At 41.2% G+C, this 18,186-nt stretch overlaps 1 protein-coding gene across 2 annotated transcripts in view; it reads left to right on the top strand.

Annotated features, from left to right (window-relative positions):
- The first annotated feature begins 5,969 nt into the window (after positions 1–5,969).
- The window catches only part of dhx9 (DEAH (Asp-Glu-Ala-His) box helicase 9), a 74,572-nt gene continuing 62,355 nt past the window's right edge, over positions 5,970–18,186 (top strand). For both annotated transcript variants that reach the window (XM_080195716.1, XM_080195715.1), the window contains exons 1-2: positions 5,970–6,035; positions 16,192–16,348. In XM_080195716.1, the coding sequence (XP_080051842.1) occupies positions 16,238–16,348 (111 nt within the window). In that variant the 5' untranslated portion in view covers positions 5,970–6,035; positions 16,192–16,237. The remainder of the gene's footprint in view (positions 6,036–16,191; positions 16,349–18,186) is intronic.

Below are 18,186 nucleotides of genomic sequence, written 5' to 3'. Positions count from 1 at the left end.
CCTCCTGTAAGCTGATATGAACTATCTCTCTGATAGGTTTTGCAAAATTCAGTGCAGATTGAAAATCTGGGGTGATGCTCCACCGCCGCTAGCACATCATCACACTTTTGGTTTGGCTTCTTAAAATTGCTGAAGTTCTTTTGAGGCTTTGACATAGGTTCAGAGATCATGATACAGGCTACTTGTAAAAAGTACAATTAATATGTCCAAACGCTCCCCCTCCCTTCCCCCTCACTTCTCCTCGTCATTCTTCCCTCCTTTTCTTCCTTGTTTACAGAGATAACAAATCTGTTCTTTCAAAATAAAAATAAATTATTGATCATTGTGTTAAAGGAAAAACAGTTAATTGTAAGAAAATTGGAGAAGATGAAGCAATTTAACAAAATGTCACAGCATAGCTGCTAAAGTAAAATCGAAAGAGAAAATGCTGGAAAATCTCAGAAGATCTGGCAACATCTGTAAGGAGAAAAAAGAGCTGATGTTTTGTGTCCAGCTGACCCTTTGTTAAAGCTCTTTTGGTTTCAGATTCCAGCATCTGCAGTAATTAATGCTAAAGTAAACTGTTTAGTTAAATGTTAACATGGTGTCAAAGTTTTATATTTATAACATTATCTTTGTTAATAAATATTTTCCATTAAACCTTACAAAATTCTACAAGTGCTTTATTGAAATATCAAAGCATACAAACACTTGCACATGCCATGTGTAAAGTTGTACAATAATATGATGTAGATTTAAATAGTAGCTTCACCGATTTAAAACAAATAAAACCTATGTTCACTTATACACATTAAAAGTACTCATCTTCAATCATAAAAATAAAAATTACACTTTAAATGAGCAAATAATAGGATTATCTGCTTAAATGAAATAGCAAAAGGAAGGAAAAAATTCAACATACCTTTATAATAGCAGGGAATCCTTTTGATCTCTCTGCCCTCACTGTAAACTGCTGTTTCAAAGCTTGACCAAGCTGGCTGTCACAAGGGAGCAAAGCTAGAATCCTGCTGCGCCATGCTGACATCTGTGGAGATTGTTCCGCTGAATGCTGCTACTCCCATCGAGAATAAGATAACAACTTTTGCAGGTAAAAGTGCACAAAAATTCTCCTCTATTTGGTGGCCCATGGCTTTCCGCAGCTAGGTGGAGGTTATGGGTCATTCATGTTTTAATGTGATTGCCTCTCATTCTTTTAAACTTCAGAAAATATAGAGCCCAATTTATTCACCCCCTCATACTAGGAACCAATTTGGTGAACGATGCAATGTTTGGAAAGTTGTAAGATGCCTAACTGAGGTGTTGCTCCTCAAGCTTGATGAGGGAACACTGCAGGAGCCAAGGACTGAGATAAGCATGAAAGCAAAGTGGAGAATTAATCAGTATCTTGGGATCATTCTTGTGCAGAACAAAGGTGTTCTGCAAAACAGTTATCTAATCTGTATTTGGTCTCATTATAATATGACAGAGATGTGTTTTTTTTAATTAAAAAAATTCCTAATTTTTTGGCTGGATTTAAAAAGCAATAAGATATATTTCCTATTAAGACAATGATGGTCAGCCAAAATTTACAACTTGCATTCCACCTAAGCAGCATGAAAAAAGAACAGACACCCAGAACAGGGGGTTTCCCTGAGGAGCTCGAAAACTCCAGCTCCTTTTGATTTTCACATTAATGTAAGTTTGTGATACTATATAAATGCACATCCATAATCAGCGTTTAAAGTCTCCTTATACATTAAGTTTTATTGCTTTCTTTTCACATAACATAGCAGTCCATATATCCAATTGTGCTATAAGTATTAGTATTTTATATCCTGTAGAATTTATTAAAACGGAGACTTATCGATGTGTTTTTCTTGAGAGGTCTGCTTTGCCTTATGTTTTTGTTATATCTGTCATTGCTTGGTATGAGTCAATTAAAATGCAGAATAGCTTTACAAAAATTACGAAGTTACAGAAATTACAAAGTCTATACAAGGTGTATATGAGTCAAGTGCTTGAAAGGGATTGATGGCTAAATATAACATGACACATTCAACTAATACATATTTGAAAATTAAAAGAATAATAGAGTTGCAAAAATTAATTACAGAACTTGATTCTAAACTTACAAAATCAATGATGGTTCCATACCTTGAAAGAAATTGACTTCTTAAAATAATGCTTTTACTGAAAATTTTCAACTTTATGTTCCATATGGTACGGAACAAATTCACAGGATTCAGTACAGTGCAGAATGATCATCATTTCACATACATACATTGAATAGGAATTTTGTGTCAGTCTTCACAGTTGAAGATACAAATAATGTGCCAAAAATTGATGACAAGAAGGCTATGGCAGGTGAGTACCCAGAAACTATCATTATCACAAAAGAGGTAGTGTTGGGCAAGCTAATGGTGCTAAAGGTAGACAAGTCTCCTGGCTGTGATGGAATGCATCTCAGGGTACTAAAAGAGATTTTGGAAGGTCTAATACGGATAGGAAATATACAGTAAATGACAGAACTCTTAAGAGTATTGATGGACAGAGAGATCTGGGTGTGCAGGTACACAGGTCACTGAAAGTGGCAACACAGATGGAGAAGGGAGTCTAGAAGACATACGGCATGCTTGCCTTCATCGCCCGGGGCACTGAGTTTAAAAATTGGCAAGTCACGTTGCAACTTTATAGAATCTTAGTTAAGCCGCACTTGGAATATAGTATTCAATTCTGGTCGCCACATTACCAGAAGGATGTGGAGGCTTTGGAGAAGGTACAGAAAAGATTTACCAGGATGTTGCTTATGGAAGGCATTAACTATGAGGAGAGGTTGGGGAAACTTGGTTTGTTCTCACTGGAACGTCGGAGATTGAGGGGCAACCTGATAGATAGAAGTCTACAAGATTATGAGGGGCATGGACAGAGTGGATAGTCAGAAGCTTTTTTCCAGGGTGGAAGAGTCAATTACTAAGGGGCATTGGTTTACGGTGAGACGTGAACAGTTTAAAGGAGATGTACGAGGTAAATTTTTTACACAGAGGGTGGTGGGTGCCTGGAACTTGCTGCTGGGGGAAGTAGTGGAAGTAGATACAATAGTGACTTTTAATGGGCATCTTGACAAATACATGAATAGGATGGGAATTGAAGAAACTGTTCCCGGAAGGGTGGGGGTTTCATTTTAGCCGGACAACGTGGTTAATGCAGGCTTGGAGGGCTGAAGGGCCTGTTCCTGTGCTGTAATTGTCTTTGTTCTTTGTTAAAAGAGATGGTGGGAGAAATAGCAAATGCACTAGTGGTAAATTACCAAAGTTCGCTGGACTCTGGGTGGCTCCTGTAGATTGGGAAACAGCAAATGTGACACCACTGTTTAAAAAAGAAGGTAGACAAAAGATGGATAACTATAAGCTGGTTAGCTTAACTTTTGTAGTAGGGAAAATGCTTCATTCTATCAAGGAAGAAATAGCGAGACATCTGGATATAAATTGTCCCATTGGGAAGATGCAGCATGGGTTCATGAAGGGCAGGTCATGTTTGACTAATTTGATGAATTGTTTGAGAACATTGTATGTGCAGTGGATAATGGGGAACCTATGGATGTGGTGTTTCTGGATTTTCAGAAGGCATTTGACAAGGTGCTGCAACAAAGGCTGCTGCGTAAGATAAAGGTGCATGGTGTGACAGGTAATGTATAAGCATGGATAGAGGATTGGTTAACTGACAAAACAAAGAGTGGGGATAAATGGGTGTTTTTCTGGTTCGCGATCAGTGACTAGTGGTGTGCCTCAGGGATCAGTGTTTACGATTTACGTAGATGAATTGGAGTTGGGGACCAAGTGTAGTGTATCAAAATTTGCAGATGACACTGAAATGAGTGGCAGAGCAAAGTGTGCAGAGGATGGTGAAAGTTTGCAAAGGGATATAGATAGTGTAAGTGAGTGGGCAAGGGTCTGGCAGATGGAATACAATGTTGGTAAATGTGAGGTCATCCATTTTGATAGGAATAACAGCAAGATAGACTACTATTTAAAGGGCAAAAAATTGCAGCACGCTGCTGTGTAGAGGAACCTTGTGCATGAATCACAAAAAGTTGGTTTGCAGGTGTAGCAGATAATTAAGAAGGCAAATGGAATTTTGTCCTTCATTGCTAGAGGGAGGTTATGTTGCAGCTATATAAGGTGGTGATGAGGCCTCACCTGTGTATAGTTTTGTTTTTCTTACTTGGGAAAGGATATGTTGGCACTGGAGGTGCAGAGGAAATTCACTAGAATGACTCTGGAGATGAGAGGGCTGGCTTATGAGGAGAGATTGATTAGACAGGGGCTATATTCATTTGCATTCAGAAGAGGGGTGACCTTGTAGAAACATATAAGATTATGAGGTGAATAGATGAGATAGAAGCAGGGAAGTTGTTTCCACTGGCAGGTGAAACTACAACTAGGAGGCATGGCCTCAAAATAAGGGGGAACAGATTTAGGACTGAGTTCAGGAGGAACTTTTTCACACAAAGGCTTGTGAATCTGTGGAATTGCCTGCCCAGTGAAGCAGTTGAGGCTACCTCATTGAATGTTTTTAAGGCAAGGACAGATAAATGTTTTAACAGTAAAGGAATTAAGGGATATGGTGAGTGGGTGGGTAAATGGAGCTGAGTCCACGAAAAAATCAGCCATGATCTTATTGAATGGCAGAGCAGACTCGAAGGGCCAGATGGACTACTCCTGCTCCTCGTTCTTATGTTCTTACATGGAGAAGACCATCAAAGATCAATGCAAATAATTCAAAGAATCAGACATCTATTATTCTTTGTTTAAACTCATACAACCTAATTCTTTATAATCTGAAACCACACAAAGCAGGACTCCTACAGTATTAACAATATACATCCTCTCTAAGTTCACAAGAGAAAGCCGATACAGTCAGACCTGGAGTGTCGAGTACTTGGATAAGGGAATTTTTTTTGGTTCCTCTTTATGTGCTCATAAAAGTGGAGCAGGTTACATGGTGAGCAGTGAATAGTACGCTGAACTAAAAGTGGCTCACATAAATCACTGTTTCCCTTGAAAGGAGTGCCTTGGATGAGAAGATAGAAGAGCTGGTGTTGTACTGCCTGTGCTTGTGTGGGAAGGTGCAGTGGGAAGGGGGTATTGGGAAGGTGCAGTGGGAAGGGGGTATTGGGAATGATTGAGGAGTGGATCATGGTGTTACAGGAGGTTGGTGGTGATATAAAATTGGCTGTGGGTTGGAGGCTGGTGATATGGTTCTGTTGTGGTTCTGGATGGAAAAGGAAGAGGAGAAGCGTGGGAAATAGATAGGGCAAGATGGAGGAAGAGTTACACCCACCTCACTGACCAAACTGTTTAACTAAAGCTTTCTGTGCTTTGATGTTTCATTGCGTTTTATGGGGTTTTTTTGGTCATATCCAATTCAATCCAATCAAAGTCTCAACAAGTGAGACATTCCAAATCCAAGCTGACAAGACAGGCAAGCCTCTTCAGGTCTTAGGTTTGATCTATAAGATCCAAGCTGTTTGGAGCAGGCATTGCAACCCCTCGGGTGCTTGATCTCATTTGCATCTTAGCCAAAAGACCTAAATGCCGATTTAAAAAATACTTCAGATGAAGTCTCAGTGTAACCTCATTGACTTCTATCAAGTGCAGGGCACAAATACTACACTTTATCTTAGTTAATGGATTGTCAGCCTTACTTCTACAGGCGCTTTCTAAATGTAAGTTGTTGTTGGTGTAGGCTGTTGTCACCAGATATTATCCTGAGACAAACCAACTGACTCCAAGAGAAGGGGGAGTTCTATCAACTTTAAATAATAAATTACATTTCATACGGCTCAGTGTTAGATAATCACATTTTAGTTTTTAAGAATTTACAATACATATTCGCATTGTAATCATTTCCAGCACTTAGTCAATGTATATCTTTTAAAATACAACGAAGGCTTTCGGATTAATTCCCCCGTTGCTGCGGAAACCGCTGATCCGGGGGTCCAGTCGCCATTTTGATGTCCTGGGTCGGAGCCCCAAGGATCAGAGCCGCGGATCGGGGTGAGAGACCGGGACCGAGGAGAGGGAGAGACCGAACCGGGATCGGGATCGGGATGGGGGAAGAGACCGAACCGGGACCGGGAGAGACCGACAGGCCGAGGCTGGGACGGGGAGAGGGAGAGACTGAGGCGGGGAGAGGCCGAGGCCGTGGAGAGAGAGAGAGACCGGGAGAGAGGACTGGGGGAGCGGAGGACGGTGAGGGGGGGGGGGGAAGGGGAAAGAGAGACTGCGGCGCGGGTGGGAGGATGGAGTATCGGGGAGTGAGGGGAGAACGCATGGGGGAAGAGTGGCTGCGTGGGGAGTGATCAGATGGCTGGCGCATGTCAGGGGACAGGAGTGGGGGCAGGATTGGGCATAGGAGCTACAGGCAAGAGAGCAGGGTGAGTGAGTTGGAGGATTGGGGAGGGGGTGGTAGTGTAGGGGAGCGGAAATGTGAGTTCGAGGAGAGGAGAGGGGAGGGGAGGGGGCGGTTCGGGGAGAGGGATGATAGTTGGAGATGGGGTTGGCTTTGATGAATGTGAATGAAGAGAAGTTGGGGGTGGGGTTGTCCTGCTGCTGCTATGAAGCTGATGACTGCCGATGGCCACCTCCCCCTGCTAATGTGGTGCTGTTGGCCGAGGGGCTTCGCGGCATGGGGAAGTGGAGGAGCTGTGAGGATGGATAGGGGTCTGAATGAGAGTGTCTGCGGTTGTGTGGCCACAGTGCTTGGAGCTTTTGATTGTGGGGATGCAGATTGTAACCAACGGCGGGTTTTGTGATATTTTCAGAGAACTGTTACCTTTCCAGAACTAGCTGTATAAAGTAAAAGTTTGAGATTTGGACCTTAATGGAAGTTCCATGTTCGTAAGATTGCACCACACTGTTTAATTTCTCTCTCTTATGATGTGTCTTAAATCTTGTTTGAAAAAAAGTTGTCTTCATAATTGATAATGACCATATTAATAATTAAAACTGCCTTTGCAAGTTGGTTACACCAACTCCGGCTTTTGGTGTTGCTGTTGGAATTATATTGTGCCTCCTTCATCTGAGCACTTGGCCATGATGCTCAGTGTGAAATACAAAGAACAAAGAGAAGTACAGCACAGGAACAGACTCTTCGGCCCTACAAGCCTGTGACAATCATGATGTCCTAATGAAACAAAAAAAAACTTACTTGGTTCATATCCCTCTATTTCCTCCGTATTCATATGCCCATCTAGATGCCTCTTAAATGTTACTATTGTGTCTGCTTCCACCATCTCCTTTGACAGCGCATTCCAGGCACCCACCACTCTGTGTGGAAAAATATCCTCCACACATCTCCTTTAAACTTTGCCCCCTTGTAGGGGAAAAAGCCTCTTGATTATCAACCCTGTCTATGCCTCATAATTTTCTAGACAACTATCAGGTCTTCCCTCAGCCTCCATCTTTCCAGTGAATACAATCCTAGTTTGTTCAACCTCTCCTCCTGGTCAGCACTCATGAGACTAGGCAACATTCTGGTGAACCTTCCATGCACACTCTCCAAAGCTTCCACGTACTTCTGGTAGTGTGGTGACCAGAACAGCACACAGTATTCCAAATGCAGCCTATATAGCTGCAACATGATCTGCCAGGTCTTATAATCAGTCTGCTGGCTGATGAAGGCATGTGTGTCATATGCCTTCTTAATTACCTTGGTCACCTGTGTTGCTATTTTCAGGGAACAGTTGACCTGTATGCCCAGATCCCTCTGTAAATGTTCTGCAGGGTTCAACCACTTATAGTATAGTTCACAGCTAAATTTGATCCTCCAAAATGTGTCACCTCGCATTTGTGCAGATTAAACTCAATTTGCCAATTCTGTGCCCAAGTCTTCAATCTTATCTATATCCTATGCAATAGAAAATTGATTGTCAGCTTTATAGAGAAGCTTGTAGATTAGCTGATTACATTTTTTACTTGCAATATATTGTTCATGTGTTCGATTGTTGCAAATAAGGCATGCATTTTTTAACTGTGAAATTAGAATGATTTGTTACGTTTGGGATATTTATATTAGGATGTAAATCCAGATGCAATGGGTTCTGTGCCCATTGTAAACTGTTTCAACTAGATAGCAACTTTCTTGTAGTTTAAATTTATTTTTATCGTGATAATAGATTATGAGACATTGCACAGCATAGCTGTAAAAGAGAACTACCATCTTTGTAACTGGAAAGGGGAAGTTGAGGCTGTTAAAAACGGACACTGGATCCTTGATTGGAAGGTTGTGTCCAGTGGAGTCCTGCAGGGGTCACTGGGGTCGTTGCTGTTTGTGTTATATATCAATGATTTACACTTGAACTTGAATGTAAGAGGGTTGATCGGTAAGTTTGTGGATGATATGAAAATTGATAGGGTAGTAAATAGTGAGGAGGATAGCATTAGATTGTAAAGTTGTTAAAGTTTATTTATCAGTGTCACAAGTAGTCTTACACTAATGTTGCAATGAAGTTACTGTGAAAATTCTCTTGTCGTAACACACTGTACCTGTTTGGGTACACTGAGGGAGAATTTAAGATGCACCTAACCAGTACATCTTTCAGACCATGGGAGGAAACTGGAGGAAACTCACACAGACATGGGAGAACATACAGATTGCGCACAGGCGGTTATCCAAGCCCAGAATTGAACCTGGGACCCTAGCGTTGTTAGACAGCAGTACTAACCACTGTGCCAGCATGCTGCCCTTCAGGAGAATTAGATGGACTAGATTAGATGATCTGTGACAAATGGAATTCAGTCTGAATAAGGGTGAGGTGATGCATTTGGGTAGGGTAAACAAGACAAGGGAATACATGATGAATGGCAGGACTCTGGGAAGCACTGAGGATCAGAGTGACCTTGATGTCCATGTACATTGGTCCCATAAGGTAGTACAGGTGGATAAAATGGTTGAGAAGACATATGATGTTCTTGCCTTTAATTGCCAAGGCATCGAGTTTCAGAGCAGGGAGGTTATGCTGGAAGTAGCTAGAGTATTGTGTGCAATTCTGGAATCCTCATTATAGGAGGGATGTATAGCTTTAGAAAGGGTGCAGAGGAGATTTACCTGGATGAGCTTGGGCTGGGGGCATATTTTTTATGAAAAAAGATTGGATAGACAGGGATTTTCCTTGGAGCAGAGTAAACTGAGGGGGAACATGATTTGAGATGTATAAAATTATCAGGGACATAGATAGAGTAGACAGGAAGAAACTTTTCCACTTGGTGACGGATCAAGTGCTGAGGGCATAGATTTAAGATAAGGGGCAGGAGGTTTAATGGGGATGCAAGGAAAAACTTTTCCACCAGAGGGTGGTGGGAGTCTGAGACTCATTGCCTGAAAGAATGGTGGAGGCAGAGAGACTCGTACCATTTAAGAAATGTTTAGGTGTGCATTTGAGATGCCAAGGTGTACAAGGCTATGGGGTTAGAATAGTTGGGTGGTTTGTTTTTGACAAGCACAGACGCAATGGGCTGAGGGGCATTTTTTTGTGCTGTACATCTCTATGACTATGTATTGAGGTACAGGAGTATAAATACAAAGAAATGATGCCCAACCTTTTTTTTGTTACTGATTCAGTTTCAACCAAACCGTTATCCCCAATTCTGGGAGAATTTCAAAGCTTTAGAGAGGGTCCAAAGGAGATTCACTAAAATGCATTGGGACCACGGAAACAAGTCTTTAGAGAAAAGGATCTAAAAGGGAGACCCATCTGATGTCAGTAACCAGAGGGCACAACTTGAAGATCATTGATAAAAGAAACATACAGGAGTTTTTTTTAAATCTTCAAGCCATTATGAAATGTAATGCCTGAAATGAGTGCTGAGGCAGATTCATTAGTAAATTTTCAAAAGTTAATTGGATGCATACTTGAAACGGAAACATTTACTGAGTCAAAGGGAAGTGACATTAACTGGCTGCCCTTTAAAGAGCCAGCACGGTGTAATGGGTTGAGTGGCTTGCTTCTAAGCTGTCTGAATCTAAGATCTTTACAGCATCAAATCAAAAACATAAAATCAACAAAGCATAGAGATCAGACAAATTTGTTGACATCTTTAGTTACATTATGTAAATATTTACTTTTCTGGATCTTAAACCCATAGTGCAGGAACTTAGCACAGCTACTGACTTGATTGCCATGGACAAAGTTGTAGGTGTTGATGTTGTATGGCTTGAACTCATCAAACATGGGAAACTGACACTCCAGCTTCTGCACAAACTTTTCTGTCTTTTCTGGAGGATGTTGCAAAGATTGTGATCCTATACAAGAATATGGGTGACTGCAGTGATTCTAACAACTTCGGGGCATCTCTCTGCTGAGCAAGGTGGAAAAATATTTGCCCGTTTTGCCCTTGTCAGACTGCAGTTCTTAGCTGAGTCCCAGTTTTGTTTCAGAACTGAGATCTACAATTGAGCTGATCTTTTAAGTCTGGCAGCTGCAAGACAAATGCTATGAATCAAGAAGAGCACTATATATTGCCTTCGTTTATCTCAGCAGCGTATTTGATACTATGAACAGAAGTGGTCCATTTAAGATACTGGAGCAAATTGGCTGCCTGCTGAAGTGGCTCCATGTGATTTCCTCTTTCCAGACAACATAATGCGTAAGGTCATTTATGATGGGGCAAAAACCATTCAAACAGGATTGTGTTCTGGCACTGCCATGCTTCGGCATATTCTTCTCTTTGCTGCTGCCATATGTCTTCAGATCATCCACCGAGGATGTCTACTTACCTATCAGAACTGATAGAAAGCTGTTTAGTCTTCAGTAGCAAATGGAGATCCTTTCATGCCTGTAAATGGTTGATTTGACCAATAGCATCAGAAAATCAAATGTTACGGTCCAGATTGGCAATGCTGAAAAAGATGATTGGAAACAATGTGGTGCTGGAAGTTGTTGATAGCGTCACACAATTGACATATCTGTTGCTTCATAGTGAAATGAACATGCATCATAAACGCTACACTGCTGGACATTATATGCTAGGCACGAGAAAGGTTGAACTGTTCCCACCTTCACTGTCTCCGATGTATCATCAGCATCTCTTGGCAGGATGAAGTCACTAACTTTGAGATCCTGAAGGGGGCTAAGTCCATCAAGCATACACTCATTGCTAAGCCAGTGACATCTGCACTTGCTTAGCCATGTTCGTCAATGAATGATGGCCAAAGACCTTCACAACAGTGAGCTGATCACTGCATCACAACTTCCTGGATTTTCATACCTTTGCTGCATGGGCACTCCCAAGTGCAGTGTAATGATGGTGAACATTTACTGACAACTGAGCTGGTGGTCATAATGCCTGGGGGCTGTCTGTTTCGAAGAGGCGAACAGAAAAGATTAACACAGTTGACCGAGGAGAGTACCCAGAGAAATCAGGCCAGAGGATCGAATGCCCTGTCAGCCAAGTGTCTAATTTTCAACAAGTGTGGTAGAAACTTCCAAGCCAGAGTAGGGCTTCTGAGCCACACTGGGCAATGCTTAAGAGTTGATCACCAGAGCGCGAGTCACTGTCTCATGAGAGGGAAACCTACTGCCATGTAAATATTTCAAATCAAAATGCAAATACACAGAAAATCTGATAGCATCTGTAGAGAGAAAACAGGCATTCAGTTTTTGATTTGTATCAAAAATAACATGCAAGCCTAATAATGGAATTCGAGAAAGCTGCTGGGAGGGGAAAAACAAAATGGCGGAACATAAAAGCAGAGAAATATTAGTGTAATAATTGAATGGTGTAACTGATCTAGATATTTGAACGCCATTTTTCAGACATTTTTGATAGGAAGAGTCAAGGAGAGGAACCTTCAGTGTTTTTTACATTCGTTTATGTTGGGTCACGTGAGGTGTCCTGGGATGTCCCAACATTGATTTTGGACCCCGTGAACTCTCAACAAGTCAAACGTGGGCAAGGAAACCACTTGCTAATTAACATATACAATTTCCCCCTCAGCTAACTAATCAGTCTTCCTCTATGTTGAACACCACGTGGAGGAAGTACTGAGCACAGAAGGACACAGAATGTGCTCTGGTGGGGACCTTCAGTGTCCATCACCAAGAGTGACTCAGTAGTACTTGCCACAGATTGAGCCTAAAGAAATAGCTGTTAAACTATGTCTGTGGCAGGTGGTGAGGGAACCAACAGAAAAATCATACTAGACCACATTCTCATTGACCTGCCTACCTGCTGGTGATGTGTTGTCCATGACAGTTTTGATAGGAGTGACTGGTGTCCTTGCGGAGACAAAGTCCTGTTTTCATATTGAGGATACCTACCATCTATTGGCACTACCACCATGCTAAATGGGATAGACTTCAACAGTTCTAGCAACTCAAGACTGGGCATTCATAAGATGCTGTGGGCCATTAGTAATAGCACAATTATACTCAACTGCAATCTGTAACCTGATGGCCTGGCATATCCACCACTCTGTCGTTACCACCAAGCCAGGGGATCAACTTCAATGGAGAGTGCAGAAGGTAATTTCAAGGAACAACACCAGGCATACCTAAATATGAGGTGTCAACCTGGTGAAGCTATAACAAAGAACTACTTGTTGCCAATCAGCAAGTAATGTCCAGTAGACAGGGCGGCACAATTATACAACCAAGGAATCAGCTCTGAACTCAGCAGTCCTGCTACATGGAACCGTGAATGGTGGTGAACAAGTAAACAACAAATTGAATGATAAAAGTAAAATATTGCAGATGCTGGAATCTGAAACAAACAAAAAATGCTGGAAAATTTTAGCAGGTCTGACAGCATCTGTGGAGAGAGGAGAGCCAACATTTCAAGTCTGAATAACCTTTCGGCAGCTAAAGGAGGAGGCTCCACAAATATCTCTACCTTCAATGCTGGATGAGCACAGCATCTCAGTGCAAAAGAGAAGGCTGAAGCATTTGCAACAATTTTCAGCCAGAAGTGTCAAGTGGGTGATCCCCTAGCGGTCCCTTTCACTACAGATATCAATCTTCAACCAATTTGATTTGCTCCAGGTGTTATTAAGAAACGGTTGAAGACATTGGATATTGCAAAAGCTATGGGCCCTGATATTCTGGCAATGGTATGAAAGAGTTGTGCCCCAGAGTTTGCCATGCTGCGAGCCAGGTTGTTCCAGTACAGTTACAACACTGGCAACTAACCAGCAATGTGAAAAATTGCCCATGTATGTTCTGTATACAAGAAAAATCCAACAGTCAAACCTGGCCAATTACTGCTTCCATCAGTTTACTCTCAATTGTTAGTAAAGCAATTGGAGGATTCATCAACACTGCTATCAAGTGGTACTTAGGGCCACCCAACCTCATTACAACCTTGGTTCAAACATAGACAAAAGTGCTGAATGTCAGAGGTGAGGTGAGAGTGACTGCCCTTGACACCATACAGGTTTACAGCATGGAAACAGGCCCTTTGGCCCGACTTGTCCATGCCACCCTCTTGGCTGCATCAAGGTTACATTTGATCGAGAGTGGCATCACAAAGACCTCACTAAACTGGAGTCAGAGAGAATCAGGGAAAACTCTCCGCTGGTTGCAGTCATATCTGTCATAAAGGAAGATGTTGTAGTTGTTAGAGGTCAATCATCTCTGATCCAGGGCATCACTGCAGGAGTTGCTCAAGATCGTGTCCAAGGCCCAACCAGCTTTAGCTGCTTCGTCAAAGATCTTCTTTCCATCAGAAGGTCAGAAGTGGGGATGTTTGCTGATGACTTCACAATGTTCAATTTGCGACTCCACACACTGAAGCAACTTGTGTCCAAATGTAAAGCTGATAAGTGGCTAGAAAAATTTGTGTTGCACAAGTGCCAGCCAATGACCATCCCCAAAAAGAGAGAATCTAACCATTGCTGCCTCTTGATCAAGGGCGTTAAAATCCCTTTCTGGAGGTACCATTTGGCCAGAAACTGAGCAGGACTTATTCTTCCCTGCTGACATCAAACTTTTTGAATGGACCTTTTATGTTTTAAGCTGATCTTTCTCTTTACCCTGTTTGTAACTACAACATTTCCTTCTCCCTTATGTATTCAATGAACATTTTTGTCTGTGTAACATGCAATAAACATGCTTTTCACTGTATCCCAATACACGACCATAACAAAGCAAATCAAATAAAAATACTGTGGCTACAAGTGCAGATAAAGGCTTGGAATCCTATGAAGAGAAACTTGCCATCTCACTCCTCAAACCTGTCCACCATCTACAAGCCACACATCAGGAATGTGATGGAATACTCTTGGCATGCGTTGATGAGTACGGTTGCAACAACACTCGAAGCTCAACAGTATCCAGGACAAAGCAGCCTGCTTGGTTGGTACCCCTTCCACAAACATTCACTCCCTCCACCACCGATGGGACAGTCGCATTAGTGTGTATCATCTAAGAGATAGAACATAAAAGATGTACTGCAGGAACTCGCCATGGTTCTTTAGGCAGCACCTTCCAAATCATGACCGCTACCATATAGAAGGACAAGAACAGCAGATACCTGGGAACACCACCACCTGAACGTTCCCACCTAACTTACTCACCATCCTGACTTGGAAATATATTGATGACCCTCTTGATCATGGAGCAAATTTGAAGTACCTCATCTAAGGGAAGTGACTGCCACTTGGCCCATGTAACCTCCCTCCCCAGTGCATTGCAGTGTCTGAAGCTGATCAACTCTGAACCACCAAGTTTGTCATGTTGCTGATACTTACTATAAATGTGACTGTTGTGGATCACACTGATGTACACCAGCACACACCCCCATCCCCATGTTGCAGATGCTACAAAGCATCTGCTCTCCATCTTCACTATGATGCAGTAGAAATATTGCATTTAGGAATATCACTGAGCAATTACTTATATTTAGAACAAAAGGTGTATCTAGTTAACCTATAAACTTAATACTGTTTATCAGTATCTGTTTATAAAGAGGACAACAGTTTAGAGAGCAGAATATAATATCAAAATAAATTATTGGGGAAAGTTGCTCTTGAGAGACACAGTACCTGGAAACTGCTTGCCCATTGAAAAAATAAATTGCCTTCTCTCAATGGCATTTTTAAAGGTTTTGGTAGTTGACCACTGAGGAGCAAGAAAGAAATAGGGTAAAAAGGAGAAAAGGAAAACTTGCATTGATGTCACACTTCACATCTACCATGATGTCTCAAAGCTCTTACAGCCAGTGATGTGTCACTGTAATGTAAGGAATATGGCAGCTTATTTTCACTCAGCAAATTCCCAAAAACAGCAATTGCTAATTGATTTTTTTTGATATGTTGATTAATAAATATTAGTTTGCACTGGTTCATGTGTTCCCAGAAATTTGCCCTTTTTGCAATCTTGCTGAGTCCGTGGACCATGTTACAGGCTGCACTCCCTTTTCAGTTACCTTAAAAACCTTTATTGATGTTTTCTTTGCACTTCAGCCCTATGCTCCTGGTCAGTGGGCACCTAGTGGCAGGGAGGGGGGTGGGGAAGGTGGAGGACCTCCTAGTGAACCTGCTCCTAGGCCTGGCCAAACTTGCCATCAACAGATCCAGTCAGTTGGTGACCAAGGGGGCCGTCCAACTGTGCTCCTCTACTGCAGCTACATTTGCAGTTGGGTATCTATGGACAGGGAGCATGCGGTGTCCGAGGGTACTGTTTGAAGCCTCCCATGCTCATTGGGCACCCCAGAGCTGGGGTATATTATTGATCCCTTCAATCACATTTTGGTTTGATGTTTTAAGTTTTGTTTTCTGTTTCAGATTGTTCCTTTTTGGGGACTGGGCCTTTTAATTTGTCCCTCGGTTAATTTGATTTAATTTATTCATTTAGTCAAAAAGATTGACCAGGGATATCCCTGGTCCTCTTTAAAATAATGCAGTAGGATCTTTTACAACCAGTCAAGCAGGCAGGTGGATCCTCAGTTTAATGTCTCACCCAAAAGATAATGCAGTGCTCCCTCGATACTGCATTGGGGTGTCTGCATAGGTTTGTGCACCCAAGTCTGAAGTGAGACTTGAACCTGTTTGCACTACCACTAGAATCATGGCAGAGATGGGGTAATGTATTAAGCAAACAAAAAAAAACACTTTCAAAAGTGGACTTGTAACAAAATGTTCTAATTAACTATGCCTTGCAAATTCCTTCCGTGTTTCTATTTTGGCTTTTCATTTAATGCTGTTCTGTTTTCACAGGGAGCAAATAATTTCCATTGATACTGGCAGGGACTGAAACAGAATCATGACAGATATAAAGAATTTTCTGTACGCTTGGTGTGGAAAGCGCAAGGTCACTCCAAGTTATGACATCCGTGCAGCTGGTAACAAGAATAGACAGAAGTTTGTTTGTGAGGTATGATACTTTGAGTTTTCTGTTTAAATTGGTGTCCATGGAAAAATAGGACCGTGAGATTAAAACTGACATGTTGTTTGCAGAAATGTATTGATTAAGGAATAAATAATCTGTGGAGCCTGATATTTTGACTGACCCAGCTTTGATCGTTATTATTTTTGGACCTACAGTAATTGAAATTCTTTCCATATAGAATTTTGATTTAATTTGATTCCCTTTGTAAGGTGCTGGAAAAATTTATTTTCACTAAATCACTTCCCTTTCTCTTTCCCTTGTGGGGCTGATTAACATTTCAATTTAATGTGTTTTAGCCAAGCAGGGCAATTTTACATTAGTCAAGTTGATTAAATGTCATGAGTCTTCCTAATGACCTGATGCAAAACTGTGGAGGATGATTTTTTTTAAACTGCTGTTCATCTATTAGGTTTTCCCTTCAGCTTTTCCTCATGAACATTTGTACTTCCTATGTTAACAATAATGTTCATGCCATTTAAAAAGAAATCCTTGTAATTCTCAGATTAAGCAGCACCGATGGAGACAGAAATAAATTTAACACAGGTTATTCTGTTTTTCTCTTTCCACAGATGTCAGAACTGAACTTTTCAAGTATTTTTGCTTTTACTTCAGATTTTCAATAGCTGCAATTTTAAAAATGTTTTTGCCACTGTTTATTCTTTGCTATTTTTGCATGGGAGTGTGTCCTGGTGCAAGTTCATTATGTTCCATTTATTTACCTTTCAAACCTGGTAGTTAGCTCTGAAGATTTATGTTTGATTGGGAACGGAATTGAACAGGAAATTTAGATTCAATTTAAGTCTCTGGAGTTTTGGTGCTTTTATGAGAGACCATATTTAAGAGTCTGTTTAATTCGAGCTAAATTTAGGCTGGGTCTTTGCTCGTTTGAAATTTTCAGTGGTTTTGAATCTGATGGGATTCTTGGTCTTTTAATATCACCAATCAAGTAGTTATTGTCATGATGGATAGGATGGGAACCTAAGAAACTATTGCAAGTACCTATCCTACTGACTGCTATCACTGGTGAATCAGACTGCAGTTCACTTGCTCAAGGGAAGAGCATTCCTACGTTAGGCATACAGTTAACTGCACAATAGAATAGATTAGTTTAAAATGCTTACTGTTCAGTAAAGAGGTATGATGTGGCAATGCTGCCATTGGAGTGGAGTGGGCACAGTAAGAAGTCTCAACATCAGGTTAAAGTCTAGCAGGTTTATTTGGTAGCACGAGCTTCCAGAGCGCTGCTCCTTAGGAACAGTGCTCCGGAAGCTCGTGCTACCATTAAACCTGTTCGATTTTAACCTGTTGTGAGACTTCTTATAGTAAAAACGTAGGCATAGAATGGAACAATTTATGCCTGTAACAGCAAATTTAGCTACAAAATATGTTAGCTCAAGTACAATTAATACATTGTCTGCCAAGTAGACAGCCACACATATTTGCAAAGCTTTCATTTCCCCTGATGTTTGGTTTATATTCCATTTTAATATGCAGCTGTGCCCTCTCTCCTGTAATGTAATTTTATGATATTGACCACCTTTTTGAAACAAGTTATCATTTTCTTCCCTTTCCACAGCACTTTTGTGTTAAGTAGTTTTTCTCACAAGGTGAAGTCACTGATTATAAAAGAATGGGCCCCATTCTTCTGTGACATTGTTGGCAACAATCGTTATTTTCAAAAGTGATCTGAAGTATCCGCATCAAAATACAAACCCAACTTTTGATATTTTACATGTCCTTGTATAAGCTAGCTGCTTAGATGGACAGTCAACAAAAAGGTATTTGGAAAGTGGAAATGGAAACCACATTCATCCACAACCCAA

The sequence above is a fragment of the Carcharhinus amblyrhynchos genome, chromosome 9 (genome assembly GCF_965287045.1).
Source record: "Carcharhinus amblyrhynchos chromosome 9, sCarAmb.v2.hapA, whole genome shotgun sequence".
NCBI lineage: Eukaryota > Metazoa > Chordata > Chondrichthyes > Carcharhiniformes > Carcharhinidae > Carcharhinus > Carcharhinus amblyrhynchos.
Note: the sequence above shows the minus strand (reverse complement) of the source record. Positions and strands in the feature narration are given on the sequence as shown.